We start from the raw sequence: 21,445 nt of genomic DNA, 5'->3' as shown, positions 1-21,445 counted from the left end.
CTGCAAGTCTTGGGGGCCTGCATCTAATAATGAATCCCACTGTGGCCATAGGAAGTCATCTCTGCTCTGAGGGGAACATCTCCAGAAGTCTCTCTTCTCCTTTGTCGGCCACCATCTGGTATACTACCAGACATTGATCCTTCTTTGTTGGTAAGGTGTATGACATATCTTTTTTTTTTTAAATGCTGTTTGAAGGTTCATTTATTCGATCGGGTGGGTAGGTTAGTTAAATGTAAAAGATGCAGATGGAAAGGTGGGGAGGGTGCTCACAAAAATGTGGTTCTTATAGTAAATCTCTCAGGAGTGCACTAAGCATGTAGTGGAAAAGTGGAGAAAAAAAAAATGCAGGATTTAATAGTTACATATTTTTCCCCTCCACTTTGTGGCTTAAGACATTGGAAATTGGTTTAATAGACTATTTCTGTGGCGGGAGTTTCTTTGCAGCCCAATGGTTTGAAGTTGATCTCAAATAGAAATTGGGTATTTCTGTAGCGTATGTGAGGAATATTCTGTGAAACACCAATTTTGTCTGGTATTGATGCATGTAAAACCAGGGAAAAGGTTGACATGTTTACTTACTGGAAAGAATATTTTCAAAATGCTCCAATAAGTAAACCAAAAGAACAAAGGGCCATTTTAAGATACTTGGAAGAAGTGGAAATTAAATGTGTTTCAACAACAGAGAATTTGGAGGCGAATTTTCCCAATAAGTAGGTTTTCCATAACACAGGAGAGTATAAAACTAGTGGAGACAAGTGTTCAGTTTAAGTTACTTTAATATAATTTTCAAAAAATAAAAACCATTCAGGTGTGATGACAGAAACTTAAATGTACAAATGCAAATTTAAGTGAAGTTAAAATTAGAGATCAGCAACTGAACAAACAAATAATACAAATCGCTAGTCCTGTAATGAACCTGATGTACAGAATAACTTTAATAAAATAGCACACATATTAAAAAAAGAGAAGAACCAATAAACAAGTGACAATTTTTTTATAACATTATCACAGATCGGTGGGTTTGTAAATACAAGAATTTGGCCATAAAAGCATAAATGAAGCATTTAAACATTCCATGTCTGCTAGCTGACCTCGTTCTTGGGAATATGTGATTACTGGCAAAACTGTTCTTCATTGTAATGGGAGCTAAAAACTTGGTTGAACAGTCTCCTTTTGGCGTAACTTATCATCTTATCATAGTTTTTGTGATCTGTTACATAGCTTTTTGCTTGAAAGCTTCCCTGTTTCCCTCCTGTGTGAAAGTAGTTTGACTTCACTTGCACTGAAGCAATGTGTTCTGATTGGAAGGAATTTCATGGTAATTGCCCTTGGTGACTGCTGAGCATAGCTTAAAGGTGTCTATTGGTAGGTTCTCTGAGGCTAAAGCCAAGAGTATATTTGTTTTCCTTAGATGAATTTGCAGTTGTTTGGCAGTATATGTTTCCAAGTTTTGAACACTGTCTTGGCCAAGTTGCATTGAACTGGGTGAATCTTTGCTATGATATGTTTACACATTTGAGGCAACGTCTAAATGGAAGGAGCCATTGACCAATTGCTTTTAGTAATTTTATGCAGTCTTTGCAACTTTCTTTTGTCATCAAAACTGGAGTTTGATGAATTGAATGTCCTTGCTCTCTGTAGACTCCCATCCATTCGCCCCAACAAGTATTTCCAGATGTCAGCAGAGAAGTTTCTGGTCCATCAAATGGAGAACAAGGTGACAGCTCAGATGAAAATGAAACTACTGATCTGAGCAAGGAAAGGCTAAAATCTGCCTCTAGAAGAGACAGCTACAGTGACAGCAGCAGGAGTGGTGATGAGGAGATGATAGACTTGCCAGCACAGGTGGGCCTTGGCTGGAATTCTGTGCTATACCAAACTTCAGATGAAACTATGACACAGGCACATAGTCAGTATGAGGCACACAGTGGCCAGGAGGAGGCTGTTCGCACCATCTTATATTCTGATCAAGAGGCTCCTAGCAAGTCAGAGCTTGAGGACAGGTATGCTGTTTATAATGATCCTTGTAATACTGCAGGAAGGTGTTGACAAAAATAGTCTATTGGACCGGTTCAGAGAAATACTTTTTTTTTGTTTGTTTTGCTTTTTAGAACTGTGTAAAGTCAATGTTGGTCCATATATTCATTTATGCGCAACAGCCACGTTATACAAGCTGATCCTTGTTTTTTGCTTGTTTATCTGTAGTAATCTACCGTTGGATTTGCCATTGATCCCAACCTGTAGGACTGTTCCTGATGTTACCACATCTGTTTCAATAAATGACTGTTACGCTACTCCTGCTTCTGAGCTGACTCCACACCTGGGAGAGATGGATTCATTACTCAGCCAGTTGGAAAAAAATGCTGAAGAATATGAGCCAGTAATTTACTATTTCTGTCTTTCAATTGCATAAATATACCTACTGCTGTGGCCAACTGGAAGTTGTTTTAGCCATAGTATCGGGAGCGACTGGGTAGAAGTTAGGCATACTAATTTACAAATGGCATAGTTGTAGGTTATACTAACACTAACCTGGGCACGTGCCTTGTAAATGGCACACATACATGTGCCACTTGTAACCAGTGAACTGCAGCTGCTCATACAAACGACTGCAGGCATTTTTCTGTCTGAGCTCTTGAGGTGTTGATATATTTCCCTTTGTGAATGTGGAGGCATCCATGTGTACATGGGTAGATGTGTATATATCTATTTCATGTGTCATTTTAGGCTGGAAAACTTGGCATTAAATATCTCCCTACATCTAAACTATGTACCCAGATGAAGCCTAAATGGCAGATGTCTTGCTTTTGCCCTGTTAGATTTCTATATGGTTGTTCAGAGATCAAAGGATAAATCAAGGCAGCAGGGACATCAGGAGACCCTGTTCTTGAATCCCAAACACTTTCTGCTCTGCTGCAAAATGCGACATATTTTTGAGACTCTTCTGAGATGGCTTGTCACCCCAGAAATGTATTGTATATCAGAAGGGACTTCTGTTTCCATATTCTCACATAATCTACTCACAGATGAAAAAAGAAAATATATTAAAATTGAGCCTTGATGTGTCTCAGCTGTGAGGGTCTTTCAGGTCACAAAGCTATTCTAGCCTATACTCCACTTTGAGAAGAAACAAACTGTCCTTTCTTAGCCCCTTCAGAAGTTTTTCTGAAACCTGCCTGGTGCTCTGAGTTCCTATGCAAGTGAGGTAGATCTGTATCTTTCAAATCAAAATTCATGAAAATCAAAATAGGCAAAACATGTCCACGTGTTCAGTTCTGAGATAAACTATAGTATTGTATCTCATTGTAGGAAAATACAGTCACCTACATTCTTCAGTTGAGTAATTCCTAATGTGTTGTCTTATTTGAAAAATACAGAGCCTTTTTTCATATATGGCAGCTAGTTGAGGGTAAAATAAGGTGTCAGTTTTGGTGTGTGCCTTCACGGTTTTGTTTAGTTCATAGGCCTTTGGCCCAAAGTTAACTCTATGCAAAACAAATAGTCCATCTGAATTCATTAGAGGTGCTTACTTGAGGCAGCTAATCTGAGCCTGCTAAGACACGTCTTGGTACTGTCCAGGCTTGTGGTCCACTTAAACCAATAGGTGAATCAGTTGTCTATTTCTAACTGTCTTAAATTCAGTAAAGTGTTCAAATTAGTTCTGTTTGTTTGTGTTGTAAAATGCTATTTTCTTCCCCTAGGAAGTAGAGCTCCGAGTCACTATGACAAAGTCGGAAAAGGGTAGTCTGGGTTTTACAGTGACCAAAGGTAATGATAACATTGGCTGCTACATTCATGACATTGTTCAGGATCCTGCCAAAAGTGATGGGAGACTACGACCTGGAGACCGACTGATAAAAGTGAGAGAATTAATGTTTTCAGATACAGATATTGCATGAAAAGGACAACTTTGAGTCAAAAAAAGAAAAAGCAAGCTCTGTGGGCCAAAGTAAATGTGGTTGAGCAACAAAGGCATACACCTTTTGAGAGGCATAATTTGATAGCACTTAGACAAAAGAAATGCAAGTATGAATACATGTGAGAAGATTGCTGAAAGGGGTTATGGTATGTCCCACAGCTAGGCCTGTGTGCAACCACTGTTCATGATAGCAAAAAATGGCTTAAGGAGAAAAGCAGTCACTGATTAAATAAGATGATTGCTCAAATATGTGGAGTGGTTGTTGGTCAAATACATCTATGGCTAGCATATTGTTAGGAAATAAATTTTAAGAGACTTGCTGTAAAAGAGTTTACCAGGTACATATCATGCAGTACAGATGCTCATCATAGCATCATAAAATATTTTGGATTGGAAGGGACTTTTAAAGGTCATCTAATCCAATGCCCCTGCAGTGAGCAGGGACATCTTCAACTAGATCAGGTTGCTCAGAGCCCCGTCCAACCTGGCCTTGAAAGTTTCCAGGGATGGGGCACCTACCGCCTCTCTGGGCAACCTGTGCTGGTGTTTAACTACCTTCATAAAAAAATTCTTCCTTATATCTGGTCTGAATCAACCCTCTTTTTATTTTAAAACCATTACCCCTTGTCCTGTTGCAACAGGCCCTGCTAAAAAGTTTGTCCCCATCTTTCTTATAAGCCCCCTTTGAGTGCTGAAACGTTGCAATAAGGTCTCTCCAGAGCCTTCTTTTCTCCAGGATGAACAACCCCAACTCTCTCAGCCTGGCCTCACAGGGGAGGTCCTCCAGCCCCCCAGTCATTTTCATGGCCTCCTCTGGACTCACTCCAAGGGATCCATGTCTTTCCTGTGCTGAGGACTCTAGAGCTGGACTCAGTACTTCAGGTGGGGTCTCACCAGAGCAGAGTAGAGGGAGAGAATCAGCTCCCTCAACCTACTGGCCACGCTTCTTCTGATGCAGACCAGGATACGGTTGGCTTTCTGTGCTGTGAGTGCACATTGTCAGCTCATGTCCCGTTTTCCATCCATCAGTACCCCCAAGTCCCTCTCTGCAGTGCTGCCTTTAATCCCTTCACCCCAGCCTGTGTTAACACCAGGGGTTGCCCTAACCCAGGTGTAGGACCTTGCACTTGGCCTCGTTGAACCTCATGGGGTTCACATGGGCCCGCTTCTTGAGCTTATCTAGGGCCTTCTGAACGGTATCCTGTCCCTTATAGCATTAGTTTCTGATTGACTGAAAACTTGTGTTTAGGCTTACAGGGACTGTGAGCCATAATGACGATGTGCATAACATGTAGCACAGGTGCAAATCATTGCTAGATCAGGACACTGAAGCACTGCTGAATACTATTGAACCTTAATAAAGTTAGGCAAATACAAGTCAGATTGGATTAGGTTGTGAGTCAGACTTTCAGATATTGGCCTATGCAGTTAGAGCATTCCAGTTGCTTAAATAGGAACAGTAAAATAATATACCTCTTCAGATTGTTTAAGATTTTGACATTTTGGACTGTAAACTTGTTTCTTCGCTTGCAAAAGTTCAGTTACATCAAAGTGTTCTGTCTCCTTGGTATCTCCTAAGTATGATGAACTGCAACTGTTGTGTATAAAGCATATATTGTCTTGTCCTTTACTGTCAAATATCAACAATAGGAACAGTAATAGATGTTTCCACAGTAATGCTGTTTTACTTGGAACATAACAAGGAGATCTCTGTCGCTTTTATTTTTACAGGTTAATGATATTGATGTCACTAACATGAGCCATACTGATGCAGTAAACTTTCTCCGTGCTGCCCCAAAGACTGTCAGATTAGTGCTAGGGCGTGTTTTGGAGTTACCCAAGATGCCAGTGTTGCCTCATTTACTGCCTGATATTACACTAACGTGCCATAAAGAGGAGCTAGGTAATGCAGAAGTATACTGCTTTTTGCTCTAAAGCAAATTTTTTCCCTTCCAGTATAAAGAACGAGCTTGATTTTTCTTCTTCCTCCCTCCCTTTTTCCTGCAAAGGTTTGTTGTTATCGGGAGGTCATGACAGCCTTTACCAAGTTGTGTATATTAGTGACATTCTCCCCAGATCGGTTGCTGCCAGAGAGGAGAGTCTCCATGTGCTAGATATTATCCATTACATTAATGGAGTAAGCACACAGGGAATGACTCTGAAAGAAGCCAAAAGAATGCTGGAAACATACCTTCCGAAAGTGGTGCTCAAAGTGACCAGGTATGTTTTGGAAGTAAAATGCTTGCCTGCATTTTTTGTTTTTCTCACATGATTGTATGAGTATATGGGTAAAGTATGTTGCTGGTATAATATCTAATTTACTGGAGTGGTACTAGGTGGCATGTTATTGAGGACTGACTTCACAAAAGGGGTCTGTATACTCACAGCTTTTGTGCTGCTGAAGGGTGCTTAGTACTTGCTGTGCTTTGTGTTTCTTGGGAAGATAAGGCTGTGTCCAGCTATGAAGTGCAAGTATCATTTTCAAAATATGACACAGGTTATTTAAATGCAATTATTCCTTTTTTCTTAGAAATACTACTGATGTTTCTGTAATCACACACACACAAAAAAAAAAAAAGAGATAAAATGGTGTTTCATGCTTACATAGTTCTACTGTCATGTTGATGTCCCAGCACACTGATGAATGTTGAAACCCGATGGCACAGATCCTAATGCTCCACTGTGTTTTCATTGATCCCTGCTGCTTCTCTTATGGCAATACAGAAGTCTAAAAAACCCAGAGTTATCTCTAGATAACTCTGTTCTAATATTTACCTGGGATTGAAACACTTACTTCATTTCTGAAGTCTTCCAGCCATGCCTACTATTCTTTGCTTCCTCTCTCCCTTTCTCCTTCTCACTCTGTTTTATCCCAGAACGGGAAGGAGTTGCAAAGTCCTGAGGCTGCAAGGTCAAATCTTTGTCAGAATCTAGAAGGAATGTCCAGCTCTAACGAACTCTTTAGTGCTTCCTGAAGTAGGAACTAACCTAACTACCAGTGCTTAATCTCTCTCATTGAATATTTTAAGTATTCCAAAACTGTTGTAATAGAAAGCACGATTAGCAGTTTTACCAATAGTACGTACTTACATCAATATCTGATGGTTACCATGATTTATTTATTTTTTTAATAAATTTCTGTAAACACTTCTTTTCATAGAGATGGTCATGCAGTGCTTCCAAAATCCAAAAGTCCCGATAGCTCAAACCTATGGCAAATGAAAGCTAATGGTAAGATTTTCTTGCTTACTTATTGCAAGTGAAATGCACAAGTTTATAAAAATGTAGGAACTGATATGTATGGGCCTTAAGATACCATCCTAGTCCACTGGTTGCACTAGAACTCCAATTTGCTGAGATCAGCTCCAGCAAGTGTTTGCTTGAAAGAAATTTAAAAATCTCCAGGAAAATGGATTCAACAATAGTCTCTATATGATTTAATTTCTCTTGTAGTTTAGAAATTCTAGTAACAAGACTAAATCTTTCAAGGAGTTAAAAAAAATCAATTTATTGTCATCATCATAATTTTTATTAATAACACTAGAGGCATAAAAATACTAATTTGTTGTATTTGAAAGGGCTAAAGGTCTCCTACTGGTCTTCTCTTTTACAAGACCAAAGGAGCCCAAATTGATTTTATTGCTCCCCTCCACCTTGTGGTACTTCTGGTCACAGACATGGCATTGGGTGAGGCCCACCAGTGCCAAGCAGACAGGAAGAATTATTTCCAGGTTTCTGTAGACAGCATTCCTGTTAATATATCCCGAGTGAGATTAAATTCCTTTTTGTTAAATAGCCCTTGTTTACTCACTTAGACTTAGGATCCTTCACCACCTATGTTTCTGTGCAGAGCAACTGCTTATATGGTTATTTACCATCTTAAGCATTTGCTTTTTCTTTGAAATTTAGCACTTTGCATTTGTCTTCATTCACCATAGTCTTAATTTTCACACTTCCTTTAATGTATCTATGTAACTTTGAGTTATCTTGCCTTATGAAATTATTGCAACTCTTACAGTTTAGCGTTGCTTGCATATTTTCTAAGTATGCTACACATTTTGTTTCAAAAAGCGTAGTCAAGGTATTCTTTAGGAACAAATCCAGTAACCAAATCTTGAAAGACCCCACTTAAAACTCCTTTCCTGTAGGTGATTTGTCATGCATAGGTTCGCAACAAGATATAAAGGTTACTCTTAGCCTTCAATTATTGTCTACCAGTTTCTTTGTTTGTAAAAGTAGGATGTATATGAAAATCCAGAACTTCACTAGTAGCTAGGTAGGTAGCATCTGCTGGTTCCACTTTGCCTCATTTATTATACTAGTAATGAGATGTCTAGGATATGCATAGTATCCCTCTTTAGGAGAGAAAACAAGGACCCAGATGTTAGATGATGTTTTCAAAAAAAAAAAAAAAAAAGCTAGTGAGAAAGGTGCAGGGTTATGTTTTGTATGTTTCAAGAAGGGAAAGGAAATCATGCCCTGTTTCCCAAAGGTGCATGTTTCCACTGTACATTGTTAAGCTGTTTATCAACATTTCTCTTTGCGTAGAGTCGGTTACTTGCATTAGCATTCATGCTTTCTGATCTCATTGAACGTAACATTCAAAAAGCCATTTTAAACTCTAGTCTGTCAGATGTAAGTTTACCAATGCCCAGTCATCAGGCAGGCAGAAATGTTATTAATTTCATAAAATAATACCAAATATCTTGTTTCTTTTATAAAAATGATTGATAGAGGCTAGTTTAATTTCTGTGAAGAAGTTGCTGTGAAGTTGATTTTTCACATTTCTGTTTAGGCTGTGGTGATCGCTGTGATAAAACAGAAAAGACCACTGATGCGTACGGGCCCAAGGTAAATATTGTGCCTATTATCATTAACAAGAGAAAAGGGTCTACTTTACATACATTTTAAAATAAATAAATTAAACAATCTGTTACTGAAAGTATGCAAACCAACTATTGTCAGTTGATGTGAATAAGCAGTGATCATAATAAATATGCGAGTTTTTTCATCTTCTCTTTGGGGCTGCTTTTCCAAAAGGCAAATGGTTATACAAGAAGGATGCAAGTCTGCGATACAGAAAACTCCATTTTCTTTAAAGTTTCTGCAGATGCTTGTGTATTACATTTACTAGATATCTTTCTTCTTTTTTTCCACCCCTTTGTTTTTTATTGAGAAATGGTATGTTGCAGGACCAAAAGTATTGAAGTCTGCATATGTTTTATAGAGGTTATAATAATGTTAAATACTATGTGTTCTCTTGTAGTAGTTACCTCTTCATCACCGTGTGACTTTTTTTTTTCTTAGTTGCTTTAAATTTTTTTATTTACTCTTTTCAAGTAGAACTTCTTAACATGCCTAAAAGCTGTCCACCCATCACCCGGCTATCTCATATGAGAATATGATATGAATAGGGGGTTTTACATGTTGCTAAGTCAAGCAGTGAACTTTTTAAGGGTTGCTTGCTTCAACAAACTTACAGACTCTTAAAGAGTTAATTTGTGCTGTTTTTCACTTTCTTAGGTAAATGGCAATGGCATCCTAGGACCTTCTCAGGCAAATACAGAAAACAATATCCATCACACAAAAGGACTAATGAATCTCTCGGATTCAGGAGATGCACCTTCCCTTGGCTTTACCAATCAGATGTCAGATTTTTCTAAACACAGTGACAAATCAGGTAAGTGGCAGTGAGATGGGGGTTAGCATTACTCACTCTTTAGTGTACAAGAGAATGAAGGCATTGTTGAATAGATGGAAATAAGTCAATGTTAGGCTGACAGTCGATTTTTAGAATATCATCTCCAAGTCACATGTTCTGCTTTAGAGGAATTAGTTGATGTTGGAAGTAGATTTATGGAAATTGGATTCTGTGTTAGAGAGAAAGGAAGGAAAGTCATGATAACAGCTAGAAATAATGCCATGGTGTCTGGCCCTTCAATTTTTTTTCCACTAGAACATCCTATGTTGGGAAAATTTCTCATTTTATACTATTTCTCTCTAGAAACAGAGGTTCTAGATGATGAGTATTATGATGAGGATGATCACAATGAAGTTGTCCAGTATTTGTTGGATGTTGTAGATGAGGAAGCCCAGAACCTTTTAAATAGTAACAATGCAACTTCAGAGGCTCAGAGTCTTCTACATCTCAAGAAGGCTGCATCAGAAGATCACTTGCCAGGTAATATAAGCTATTAAAAAAGCATATCATTAATAGCAAAATACTTCTTGAAGCAAGTATGTATGTATGCTCCAAAAGTCCAAGCAAGATGCTTGCTATTCCTGTAGAGGTTCCTTCTAGAACTCAAGATACACCTTCCAAAATTATAATTGTTTCAGTTCTCTTGCTGCTCTTCGAGTTCATTGGGTTATTGTCATTGGTCATTATGTTAGAAATCAGGGAACCTTCCAGTTTCTTGTAGCAAGCATCTGACCTTTGCAACTAAAGATTAATTGGATCCATAAGATATGACAGCAGGGAGATACTGTAGCAGACAGATACAAATCAGATTTTATTCGGCACACCTTAATTAGGTCTTGTTAATACAAAGAACAAGTAGAATCCTGGTTTAGACCTGCTGCTCGTCTAAAGGTAACTGAATTGTAGAAACACTACTGACATGGGAATCTGATAACTTACTAAGCACTAGCCTGTCCTTATATTAGGCTATGGCACAGATACTGTTAGCTATGCAAACAACCTCACATGTAGTGACAGCTGTTCCAGTTAAAAAAGAAAGAAGCCTAAAATCTGATTAGCCTATACAGTAAGACCTCTTTTTTCAACCCACTGGTAGCAAAGGGACTTAAAAGATGTTTCTTGGTTATTTTAGCACCTGTATTCCCTGTGTAGTGCCAGACAAGTGTAACAAGAGTCACATGTGTGAGAAGGTGACTCCTGGGCATCTTTTCGTGTGCTTATGCTGTATCTCCTGATTTTCCTGTTCCAGTAGAAATGAATGGAAAGCTGACAGAAGATAAGTCTGAAGACACAGACTGTGATGGATCATCTTTACCTGAAGATGTTTCAGAGGTGGGATGGCAAGAAGCTGGCAGACATTTGTCTGCTGATTTTGTTTTCTCAGACACTGTTTCCATTTATTATTTTCCTTACCAGCATAGAACTTGTGGAAATAACTTTACATGTCTTTTAAATGAAAACATCTTTGTCAGTAGTAACTGTAAATGGTGTACATTTATTTTTTGAATAGTGTACAATTATTCTATCACAAATTAACTATATAAGAGAACAAAACATAGTTATGTTACACTGTTTCTCATATAAAGCCCAACAGCTTTTTTTCAAAAGGAGTGATAATAAGCTACCTTGTTAGTGTTATTTCAGGTATTTAATCTAAAAGATTTCCATGATTCCTGCTCAGAGAAAAGGGAAGCAGTCACAATGAAGGATGTGTAGACTTAACTGTCCAAAATGTAAATCTGACATTTCTTTTCCTCCTACTTTCTGCTAGGGTATGTTCATTAACTTTAATAACTTCTATATGTGGTTTATCCTACATTACTGCATGTCCTGGTTTCCATCAGTCACTAGATGTCCAGGTTTTGTCTCGTATTTCAAATCAGCAGAAGTCTATCCAGCACAGCAGGCTGTTGCAGTTTTCTGTCCAGTTAGTACAGCTGAGCATCACATCAGGAATCTGGCTCTGTGTCAGCGTGCTCTAGGAGATCTGCAAGTAAAATTCACTGAGTAGGGCAGTGGAAACTTGCAAGTTGGCCTAATAAGTATAAATGGTTTTGTAGAGTTTTTCTTGAAAGGAGGACCTAAAAGCCACCTTCTCTGCTGAGTCTTCATCATCTGTTGAAGAAGGCATATGTAGGAGTACCTGTCATTTAGAGGTAAAGCCCTGTTCTGTCCTATATAGGAATGGTGGCTTGAGAGGAGGCAGAAGTTTTCACTATTGAACTTGCCTCATAAAGGTTTAAGTATTAGAAACCAAAAAAGTCCACTGGAGAAAATTTAGATGGCTCTACTCCTGCTGTGAGTCAGCAATGATTTTTAAGATAGCTTTTTGGCCTTGTTACAGTAGACATTCTTTCCAAGTGCTTGGTGTTCTTGTCCTCTGTTATTTTGGGTAATGAGACATCTAAAAGAGGAAAGTCTTTCATTATGCACTGCTTTGAACTTAGTACCCTTCAGAAACAGTCCATGTAATTGTTAATTGTTTAAAATTTACAGCGGGTGAGGGTTATAGCTATGTCTTTTAATGTGTTTTGAAATATTTCTTCCACTAGCCAACACATGTAAATGGTTGTGAAGATTATTGTGAAGTAAAAGCTGTACCAGAAAGGTAGGATTTCTTTTCTAGTGTTGCTTGAAAGCAAACCTGTGAAGTGTGAAACTCTGAAGAGGGGTGTGTTACAATGAGAGGGAAAAAGAAAACAAAACAAAAAAAAACAGTCAAACCAAAACAAAACCAGTAAAACATCTGTGCAGTGTCTTGTTGCATTGCTCTCTATCTAATTTTTTTATTTAAAAGGTTATAATTTGCCTGAATACTAGTTGGATTTGTAGTTTACTATGCCCTAGTTTTATTCCTTTGATATGTGGTTATAACAAGTAGCTATGCTGTGTTCAACTGGCTCCAAATAACTTAATTTGCATTGTACTAACAATTTGGTTCTTATGTGTGAAGAGAACATTTTAACAATGCTGTCTTCAGTTTGATTCTTTACAAGCTTCATTAATGTTACTTCTTCTAGTTTTAGAGCCCAAACTAAACTGTATAGTTCCACTGGTTCATCTGTTGCCATTTGGGTGCTTGGGGCTTTTTTTTTTTTTTTTTTTTACATGGAAAAGAAAGAATATACCTGGCAAGGTTACTAGCTGTCCCTTTGAGCCACCTTGAATTTTGGAAATTCCCAATATAGTTTTTCTTTTTGAAATCATTTTAGTCCTTCATCTAAGTGAGGCTTTAGTCAAAGTGTATATACTACATTTTATGTTTTGATTATGTATTTGGGAAGTTTAGGGTTGAGACTTGGCACAAGCAGCAACATGACCTAAAATACTTAATATGTTTATCATGATCCTCAAGAAAGCTAGAAGTCTTGCAATTGAAAATAGATATTCTAGTGTATACGTAGTGAATTACGTGACTGGTAGAAATCTGCTATTGGATGTCATTTGACTGCTTAGCCTTTGAAAAGTAATTGCAGTGACAGTTATTACTAAATTCATGTCTTCTTGGCTCTTTTTCCACTGTTACCTTTTTCAAATCTCTGCTGGGGGATAAAAAAAAGAAAAAAATGGTGTTTTTTTGAGATTACTGATATGGATCCAGTCCGGAAATATTTGTAGCTGTAAATTAATTTCTGGGGATTTTTTATTAGATTGCAAATGTGTTGGTTATTTCTAGGTGTTCTTACTTACTTCCATACCTTGTCCTCTTACAGATCTCTTCCGCAACCTCCCCTGAGCCAAGCAGATGAAGATGAAATCACATGGGGAAGTGATGAACTGCCGATTGAATCAGTCAGCCAGGAACATGTAAATAAAGGCAAGAGCTTTAACAAATAATCAGGAGAAAACTGAGGATCGTATTAATAGATCAAGTGTCAGAAGTGAATTTTAAAATGTCCTGGATATGGTTTGAGGATGTAATGACAGATATAATGGGAAGTCTAACAGCTCAGAAACCCACTGAGAAAGGATCTTTACAGATTTATGTAACCAGTGTGTGAGAATTAATAGGAACAAGTATTGGCAGTGTTGCACCTGTAACTGTAGTAGAGCTAAAGCTGAGAGGCTTTCTTTGATAGCATCTGTCTGACAAAAGCTGTAACAATATAGATGTTTGACTGTGATCAGACCAATATATTGTGTGTTTTGCATACTAGCTACTCTGTGCTCAAATTAGGCAATATTTTTTTTTCATCTTGACTCTCGTTCTTTCACTGCTGCTGAATGTGGCAGTGAAACACTGCTCAGTCAGAATCTAGTCTTTACTTTTTGAGATAGCATTAGAAATGCCAGTTTCTGAAATACATATACAGCAGCCTTTTGTCTGCATTTATTAGAAGACAGACAGACAATCCATATCAACCTTTAGATGAAGTCAGTAGGTTTAGGACAGTTTTAATTACAATAACATAGAGACTCTTGGTTTATTAATTTTGTTGTGCTTCAGAGAAACACTGAAGGCCTGATAGAAAGCAGACTTCATTGAAAAAAAAAAAAAAATGTATTTAAAATATCTTATGATTACCACTTGGAAGACATGTTGAGTATAAGTGCTAAAAATTAAGTCACAGGCTGTGGTGTTGAAATGGAGAGTTCTGAATTCATCCCTGAATGCATTCATAAATTTTATAGGTTATTGTGTGAAGAACTTAAATTTAAAATGTATTTGAAGTTTGTCTCAGTGTATTTATCGACAAATAAACATTTATTTATTTATTTATTTATTGACAAATAAAAGGAACACTTGTTCCCAGATTCATCAAAACTCATTTTGTGTCATACTGGTTTTGTTTGTTATTTTGATTTTGCCTGTCAAACAGAGAGGACATCTGTGTATTCTCTCTGGTGTATGGAGGCATTCTAGAGAGAACAGGTAGAACAGTGAACAGTAACAAGGAAACCCAACATTGCACTACAGTTTTGAGTTTCCCTAGTTTTATCTATTTATTTGTTTTTATATCAATCAGTGTTGTTGTTCTGCTAGATTTCCCTTTAGTGACAAGTGAAGAGATCTCTGCTCTCCCTACTGTGAACGTGCTCCCTGGAGGCAAATACTCGGGAGCCAAATTGAAGTCAGTGATCAGGTTGTTGCGTGGATTGCTGGAACAGGGAGTCCCTTCTAAAGAGATTGAAGTGAGTAACTATTTGTCCTTTAAAGTCCTTTTCTCTAGTATGAAACAGTTAGAAATAGAATACCATGGATCCTTAATTTGCAGCTCTGAAGGGATGAAAAAAATTTCTATTAACAAGGACTTCTCTCCCTTCTTTCCCCACCTACCCCTTCCCACTAGCTGCTGAGTGATAAGATTAGTTTGAACTGGGAATTCAGTTCAAAAGTGTTTAGATCATTCTTCCTTCTGGTAAATTACCAGATGAATATGATGTTAACAGACATAGACAAGGTAAATAAGGGTTGCAAAATCTAGCTGCAGAATGTAAAAATGACCTTCCCTAAATCTTAAGTGAGCAATGTTACGCGATCTCTTTTTTGGAAGAATGAGATAAAATATTTACTGGAAAATAGTTTTTTTTTTTTTTATTTTGTTTCATTTTCTTAGCTATGTGAAGTTATATTCCTTTCTGTGACTGAATTATTTTGCATATCCTCATTAGGATTTATTTTTTTTTAATGATTCAGTCTGTGAAAGACTTGGTTACGTAACTGCTCTTAACACTTGTTACCATTCAGTCCTTTCTAATGCACGTGTAAATGCTCCTTTACAGAACCTTCAGGAGTTAAAACCTTTGGATCAGTGTTTGATTGGACAAGCAAAGGAGAATAGGAAAAAGAACAGATATAAAAACATACTTCCTTGTAAGTCCTCACAAATCTGAAGTTCACTATTGATACTTTGTCACCACTTGTATGCTCACACGAATTGGATCAGAAGGGGGATGGTTTGATTCCCAGTCCTAGTCCTGCTACTGAGTAGGGGAAAAAAAAATAAAATTCCCATTCATTTTCTATACACTTAAAGCAAGCATATTTATAAAGCAGTTTAAGATCAGTGAACAGTAGTCTACGGTAGTAGATGGGGTTGGACGTTCAGATACTGTGGCTAAATGAGATATACGTATGATTATAAAAGATACAAAGATTTTTCCAGTTTTCCCATATAGAAATGGAAAAAACAGATGTGTATACTATTGTCAGTAAATTTCCTGCAACAAAATTCTGTTTGCTAGGTGGGAGTTGTGTGGAGAAGTGAGAACTGACAAAGGTTAGTTCTAAGTGAGAAATATTAACCTTAGTTTCAGAGATGCAATAGTTCAAGCTGCATATCCTGCCAGCCTGCTGATACAGATTTCCCCCCTAGCCTTCTTTATTCAGAGAGAAGTACTGATTAGTATACTAAAGCAGGTATTGTAGTTTTTGGTGGTTTGGTTTTGTTTTTTTTTTTTTAAATAAGATCTGGAAGCATCTGTGGAGATAAGTACTATGTGAGTGTGTAAGGCTCAGCATCTCTATTGTGTGAAGGTCTAATTATGTACACACATAACATTGAGGTGTTTTTGTTGTGTGGGGATTGCAGATGATACCACTAGAGTACCTCTTGGGATTGAAGGTGGATACATCAATGCCAGCTTCATTCGCATGCCAGTGGGGAATGAAGAGTTCGTTTACATTGCGTGTCAAGGACCTCTCCCTACTACTGTAGCAGATTTCTGGCAAATGGTTTGGGAGCAAAACTGTACTGTGATTGCCATGATGACTCAGGAGGTTGAAGGCGAAAAGATAAAATGCCAGCGTTACTGGCCAGATGTACTCAATAAAACCACCATGATAAATGATAGACTAAGGCTTGCTCTTGTAAGACTTCAGCAGCTGAAGGGCTTTATCATTAGAGTGCTGGAGCTAGAAGAGATTCAGGTAAGCGAATCTAATTCTGCATGCTGAGAATTTTTTTCTGAGTGTTGGCATTTTTATCCTCATACTTCTGGCTTGCCTGCTTTCAATCACAATGGTTACATCAAGAGGTAACCTGGGGTTTCTCCTTTTTGCCCAAAGATCATTACTGGGCAACTCTTCCTCATTGCAGCTTGTGCTGACAGTTGGCCCAGGAGATGATTTTGTTATGCTAATGAGACTAGATTTTGGCTGCCTGTGTGCCTTTGGCCACAGAAACATATGTAGGAAAATGAAATTCACTAATAATTCAGTCTGGCTGGTTCCTTCCTCTGTGTGATCAGCTCAGTCTGCACAGTGAACCTTATACTATTCAATTACTTTCTAGTTATTTTCAGTTTAGCTCATTGTTTCTTTTGTTTTATTGAATTACCAAACACCTTCATTGGGCAAATCCCTCTCTTTTGAGACTGTTTCCTTTGTTAACTTATATTTTGTCTTTTTTTTTCTTTACATGTGTTACAGTTTGTTGTTACTGTTGTTTTTAAACCTCAGACAGGTGAAGTACGACACATTTCCCATCTGAATTTCATCGCCTGGCCTGACCATGACACCCCTTCTCAACCAGATGACCTGCTTACTTTTATCTCCTACATGCGGCATGTCCACAAATCGGGACCTATCATAACTCACTGCAGTGCAGGCATTGGACGATCAGGGACCCTTATTTGTATAGATGTTGTTTTAGGGTTAATCAGCAGAGACCTCGATGTGAGTACCCAAGAGGATGGGCTAAGCTGTGCTTTTGACTTGCAGGAAATGTGTTGCATTGGATCTGTTTAGTTGTTTAAAGAATATGCCATGCTTTTGAGAGTAGCATGCTGGCCGTGTCTTAATGTAACAGAAATCAGTGTGTAAACCAGCAGGGTCTGTGAAATGTTTCTTTGTTGACGATCCCAGTCGGGGGGAGAGCTCTAACTTCCACTGTTTCTTGGGTTAGCTCAGGGAATATTGTTAAGTGTCCTGTTTGTTGACACCTCAGCAACCCAGTGTTGTTTGGTGCCACCTGAGATGTTCTAGGGTATGTTGCAAGGACATGTCCTGCTGTAGCAGACTTCTGGCATATGGCTTGGGAACAACAGTGTGCTGCCATGATGACTTGGGCAGTTGAAGTAAAAATTAGAAATACCTGTCTGATCTGGCTGGAGGTACTCAGTGAAACTACTGTGTTAAATGGCATTAAGGATGAGAGTTGTGGCACTCAGTCAGTTAGAGATCCATGAACTGGAGGGCAGCTAGAAGCCAACCAGAGTATCTGTTCAGGCAGCTGAATCAAAAACTCTGTGTGCGAACACGTCAGCTGGAGATGAGGGCATGTAAATTACCTTTGCCAGCACAACCAGGGAAATGCTTTCTAGAGTGATCCACAGGAGGGTGCTAGCTTCATTATGTTTATGTCCTTCACTGGCCTGGTGTAGCAAAATTTGTTGTGAATTTGTAGAGAAGATGAGCTGTCATGCTTAGCCCGGTGGGGTTTCTCAGCACCCACTAAACATCTAGAATTTTATAGACCTGGGGAAATGAAAAGTGTTTTGTTAGGTTGGATCAAGGTGCTCTATTTTCTGCACACTCAGTTCCCAGTAAGAGTAAGCAAGAGAGCCCGTGCACAGCAGAAGAAAACACAAGGAAGGTGTCTGATGTGGGAGGGTTGCATCCATATTGCCCAGAGCCAGCGCATGCAGGTTATCTGCCAGAAATGCATAGGCTATAGTGAATTGTTATTTGTTTCACTACTAAATCTTTAATGTACCTAGTTGGATTTCTTGGTTTGGTGCTGGAGGTGTTTCCTTTATATGCATCTTTGTCTTTTTGAATGTTTAAATTGCTGTTTGTTTTGGTAGTTCGACATTTCAGACCTGGTGCGCACGATGCGTCTGCAGAGACATGGGATGGTTCAGACGGAGGTGAGTCTGGCTTCCCCAGGTGTATGCTAAAGGAAGGACACTGGAATTCCAACTCTGTGCCAGGAAACTTTCCCTGATGCACACAATGATTTTCTTTTGCCCTCTAATGCAACATTTGTGTTGTGAGAATTAAATCAGATACATACTAGCAAGTAGCAGTACGTATTTAATAGTTATAAATGCATGTAATTTTTAACATGTTGTGCTGCTTTGATCTGTGTTTGAAAAAACAAAGAAACACCAAAGAGTAAAGCCAAATCACAAAACTGTCATCCCCACCTCACACCCCAAAATATGTATTAGTTCTGTTTTAGTTCCCATACCTTGTATCACTGAGATTGAAATAAGAAGTTGCACTGTCATCTGAGTTCTGTATTAGTTGGCATCGATACAAGACCTTGAAATTCACTTGCTGTCTCCATTTTCACTTATGTAAAGTACTCTGCTTGAGGTGGTTTTGGTGTGAAAGGAAGATAGGTGTCCCATGCATCTTTAGTGACAGGGGAGTGTTCGTATTTGTTTTAAGTTGAGGTTGCATGTTTCTCCACTGTGGGGTATTTTTTTGTGGTTTTTGAATATAACTGTAGAAATAGTATTGAAATCAAGTGCTGTGCACCTGTGAAGTGCAGGTGAGAGTGAATTGCTTAGGTAGTACAAGCATTTTTCACATGTTCTGTGATTTTCTTTCCCGTGCAGGATCAGTACATTTTCTGCTATCAAGTTGTCCTTTATGTCCTGAATCATCTCCAACATGAAGAACAACAGAAAAGCAAATAAAATACTGAAGCAGAAGTGCTTTTAAAATAAGGAAGCAAGGAAGTCTAGAGACTCTCACATGGGGTCTTTTTTGTTCCGCCAATAGTTTTCCAGTCCCTTCCTTCAGTTGCTGTCAAATGTATTTTCTATAAAGTTTCTCCATCGTTCCAAACAAGGTATATAGTTATAAGGAAAAGGGATAGTTCATACAGTACCACAAATATCTTCAGCCCCATGGACACATATGTGAGATTTTTGTATAACTAAATAATATTTAATAAAGCTGCATTTTTTGCATCTTCCTTAATATGTGATAAAATACTGAAATAAAAATATTTTAATTAAAAAAGAAGAAGAAAAAAGTAATCTTATAATGCTTTCCAGTTCTGCAACTGTTTTGGGGTATTTTTCTTATGAGGTGGGGAAGTGGGAGGGATGAAGCAGTATTTTTTATCCTGGCAGACTTTATTACAAAGACATTTTACTAGTCTCTCTTAAAAGCTTGTTTATGGCACAGAATTTTTGCCCTTTTAGTACAGTTACAGCTATTTTATAGAGAGCATCTTGAAATCAGCATTAAGCCTTAAGAGATGCTTGTTAGGATAAGGATAGTAGTGAATGTTTACTGAGAGTATCACAGTTAATAATGTTTACTTCATAGACTTTCATGTATATATTTATATACTTTTACAAAAAAAGCTGAATTACCAGGTGTCTAACTTTATAACTGATTGGGCATCTCTACTCTGTAAATAAAATGTACACCTAAAGTACGCTGATCAGTGGGTCTGGGTATTTTTGTGTCCTTGTGACTGATTTTTCTTGGCCTTCATTGTGGTTGCTGCACTACTTAAGAAATTTGCAACAAAAGAGCTGATGCACGTTTTCAGCTCTCAGTGTCCTTCTGCTCTTCAGTGTCCATTTGAAAAAACCTGTAGAACAGTAGGCTCCTTTCTGTGGAGTTTCTACACATGGTGAAAGGATGAGGATATTTTCTTTTCCTCCTTGTTTCTCAGCATACCTGGGCATTGAGACCTATATCACATTTTTTGGGGTGTGTTTGCACATGGATGCTGTGGCAGTGATCTGACAACAGTGTAATCTACCCTGCTTAAAGCAACCAGGTTTGAGGTAGGAGGCAGGTTCTAAGTAACTCAGTGTTTTAGTGATATTGTAAGCAGTCAAAACGGTTCTGAAAAGAAATCTTCATTTTATGCTGTATGGGAACTTTGGATGATGAATAACTGCCATCATCCAGCACAGGGGCCCATCCAAGGGTTTGAGCAATATTCCAGTCCCACCAGTTCTTACCAGAACTGAAGCTTGTGACTTGTGCTGTCAGGAAGGATGTAAGAGTACTTATTTGACAGCATTCTGCATTGCAACGGTGGAATTAAGTTCAGAGGCCTGTGATTATGCAAGGTTTTTACTCTTCAAAATAGTAGTCCACTATGTTCTGGTGTCCCAAAACTGAAACCGTCACTGTCTTGCTTGTTTAATGATATTCTAGCTAGCAACAGCATGACTTTAAAAAAGGGAAAAAGCCTTTTTCACTTGTCACAGTAATACTATGATTTTTATTCCCTCCAGCATACCTCTTTTACAGAGCAGTGCAGTTTGAGAAAGGAAAATTAATTCTGTGTAGATAGAATCAGAGGCAAATTGACTAGCCGTGTTGACAGTACACCTGTATGAAGGAGCTTTAAAGTGAAGACAGGATTTTCAGGACTACAGTTGTCAACAGGCAAAGTAAGTAAACACAGCTCGTTGTTACACTGCTGCTACTGTTTTATACATATATAGTGAGTTCAAAGGATTTGGGTATGTTTGGTTTTTAGAAACAAAAATTATTATGGTAACTAGGCAGTATGGTTAAGGCAGTTGAATTCTTTCTTTAGATGTTTTCAGATACATACAAACAATGTAGAAACAGGAACTGACTTCTGTGCAGTATGCTACATGAATCCCACTTTGGTATGGTGCAAACAATTTGCAGCAGGTTACATCTTACAGGAAACACAAATCAGTACAAGATTCCAGGATTTGCAGCTTGTCATCACAGATCTGAAGATCTATGTTAGGGCATGTTATACCCAATTTCTTTTTAATGATGGGCACATAGAAAAGCAGGGTATAATCAACTTGTCCAAACCTTCCCATCCTCAGTAAAAGCAAACAGCCTCTCTGCCAGATACACTTTTCAGTTTCTCAGAATCATCAGTGAATAAATAGACCTCTCTATTCACCCTGCTAATGTT

The 21,445-nt window shown here is 38.1% G+C and overlaps 1 protein-coding gene across 10 annotated transcripts in view; it reads left to right on the top strand.

Annotated features, from left to right (window-relative positions):
• PTPN13 (protein tyrosine phosphatase non-receptor type 13) overlaps nt 1-19,966 on the top strand; it is a 125,761-nt gene extending 105,795 nt beyond the window's left edge. For 9 of the 10 annotated variants that reach the window (XM_042796694.1, XM_042796692.1, XM_042796693.1 and 6 more), the window contains 19 exons: nt 52-150; nt 1,642-2,003; nt 2,206-2,380; nt 3,702-3,860; nt 5,651-5,822; nt 5,929-6,139; nt 7,080-7,150; nt 8,715-8,770; nt 9,443-9,599; nt 9,924-10,100; nt 10,870-10,952; nt 12,173-12,228; nt 13,334-13,437; nt 14,605-14,753; nt 15,345-15,435; nt 16,154-16,491; nt 17,023-17,238; nt 18,369-18,431; nt 19,128-19,966. In XM_042796694.1, the coding sequence (XP_042652628.1) occupies nt 52-150; nt 1,642-2,003; nt 2,206-2,380; nt 3,702-3,860; nt 5,651-5,822; nt 5,929-6,139; nt 7,080-7,150; nt 8,715-8,770; nt 9,443-9,599; nt 9,924-10,100; nt 10,870-10,952; nt 12,173-12,228; nt 13,334-13,437; nt 14,605-14,753; nt 15,345-15,435; nt 16,154-16,491; nt 17,023-17,238; nt 18,369-18,431; nt 19,128-19,208 (2,820 nt within the window). In that variant the 3' untranslated portion in view covers nt 19,209-19,966. The remainder of the gene's footprint in view (nt 1-51; nt 151-1,641; nt 2,004-2,205; nt 2,381-3,701; nt 3,861-5,650; nt 5,823-5,928; nt 6,140-7,079; nt 7,151-8,714; nt 8,771-9,442; nt 9,600-9,923; nt 10,101-10,869; nt 10,953-12,172; nt 12,229-13,333; nt 13,438-14,604; nt 14,754-15,344; nt 15,436-16,153; nt 16,492-17,022; nt 17,239-18,368; nt 18,432-19,127) is intronic. The other variant, XM_042796690.1, reaches the window with a different exon arrangement.
• The last annotated feature ends 1,479 nt before the right edge of the window (nt 19,967-21,445 follow it).

Source organism: Tyto alba, unplaced genomic scaffold (assembly GCF_018691265.1).
Source record: "Tyto alba isolate M040663 unplaced genomic scaffold, T.alba_DEE_v4.0 Super-Scaffold_23, whole genome shotgun sequence".
Taxonomy (NCBI): domain Eukaryota; kingdom Metazoa; phylum Chordata; class Aves; order Strigiformes; family Tytonidae; genus Tyto; species Tyto alba.
Note: the sequence above shows the minus strand (reverse complement) of the source record. Positions and strands in the feature narration are given on the sequence as shown.